The sequence below is a fragment of the Charadrius vociferus genome, unplaced genomic scaffold (assembly GCF_000708025.1).
Source record: "Charadrius vociferus isolate BGI_N301 unplaced genomic scaffold, ASM70802v2 scaffold50, whole genome shotgun sequence".
Taxonomy (NCBI): domain Eukaryota; kingdom Metazoa; phylum Chordata; class Aves; order Charadriiformes; family Charadriidae; genus Charadrius; species Charadrius vociferus.
The window spans coordinates 425,943-427,095 of record NW_009646445.1 but is presented as its reverse complement, the minus strand read 5'-3'; the positions used below and the strand labels follow the sequence as shown (position 1 = coordinate 427,095).

Below are 1,153 nucleotides of genomic sequence, written 5' to 3'. Positions count from 1 at the left end.
CACCGCGGCCCCCCCCTGGGGGGGGAGCGGGGGGGCCCCCGGGGGTGCAAAGGGGCCACGACGTTGCTCTTCGTCAGCCTCTGGCTGCTGTACATCCTCTTCGCCACGCTGGAGGCCTATTGCTACATCAAGGGGTTTTAGGTGGTGGAGGGACGGTGCCACCGGCGGGGAGAGACCCCCTCCTCCGTTACCTCACCAGACGCCAGTCCCGGAAGCACGGTTTCACCAGAGGGGATGGGTCTCCATCAGGGGCCGCCACTGCCCAGACGGTTGGACGGCTGGGCACCAAGAAGGGCAAAACCATCACAGAGGGAAAAAAACAAACGAACAAAACCGACCCAAAATGATACAAAAGAAAGAAAAAAAAAAGCAACAACGGCAAGTGTTGAAACAAAACAAAACACAATAAACCCAGCCGCTGACCCCATTCAATGAGATTAAGAAGTTTCAGCCATCTCCAAAGGCCACCTCTCCTGCAGGGGCTTGTCTCTTTTCCTCCTGAGCACCCTTCCACTGTATGGAAGTGTTTTCTTATTTTTACTGGTTGGGAATTGCAGAATTCTGATCAGGAATTTGATTTTTTTTCCTTTTTTTTTTTTTTTTTGTTTGCTTGTTGCTTTTTGGTTTTGGGGGGGCACGCTGCTTAGTTATTTGTTTTGTTTTGTTTTTTTCTTTTTTACTACTAAAACACAAAATGTTAAAAATCTACTCTAAAGCTTCAAGCTGCCATCAGTGCTGGAGTTAAAACGTGTATTTTTTGAAGCCACAAAAGACTATGACACAGTCAAAGAACTTTTTCACTATTACCCGTTTCCTCCCTCGCCGCCTTCCATTTCTTTCTTTTTTAAGAACATCACAAGACAGACATATTTTTAATACAAACACAGACACACAGACACATGTACATTCAGTGAAAAAGGCTGGAGCATGTAGCATCTCAATCACCTGCCTGGGCTTATAAAAAAAGGAGGGAAAAAAAAAAAAAACAACCCCCGAACCCCAACCCTCTAATATAATACGTATCATGTATATTTTGACTATGGCATTTCTCTTTGTATAATTAACTTCGAGCTTGTGGTACTGCAGGGAGAGAAAATTATGTTAATTTACAACTGATAAAGAAATAAATGGCTACCCAGGAATAGCCTGCCCT

The 1,153-nt window shown here is 45.0% G+C and overlaps 1 protein-coding gene across 7 annotated transcripts in view; it reads left to right on the top strand.

The window, feature by feature from the left end:
* The window catches only part of SLC8A3 (solute carrier family 8 (sodium/calcium exchanger), member 3), a 98,938-nt gene extending 98,797 nt beyond the window's left edge, over positions 1-141 (top strand). For all 7 annotated transcript variants that reach the window (XM_009882156.1, XM_009882131.1, XM_009882115.1 and 4 more), the window contains one exon: positions 54-141. In XM_009882156.1, the coding sequence (XP_009880458.1) occupies positions 54-141 (88 nt within the window). The remainder of the gene's footprint in view (positions 1-53) is intronic.
* Positions 142-1,153: the final 1,012 nt, after the last annotated feature.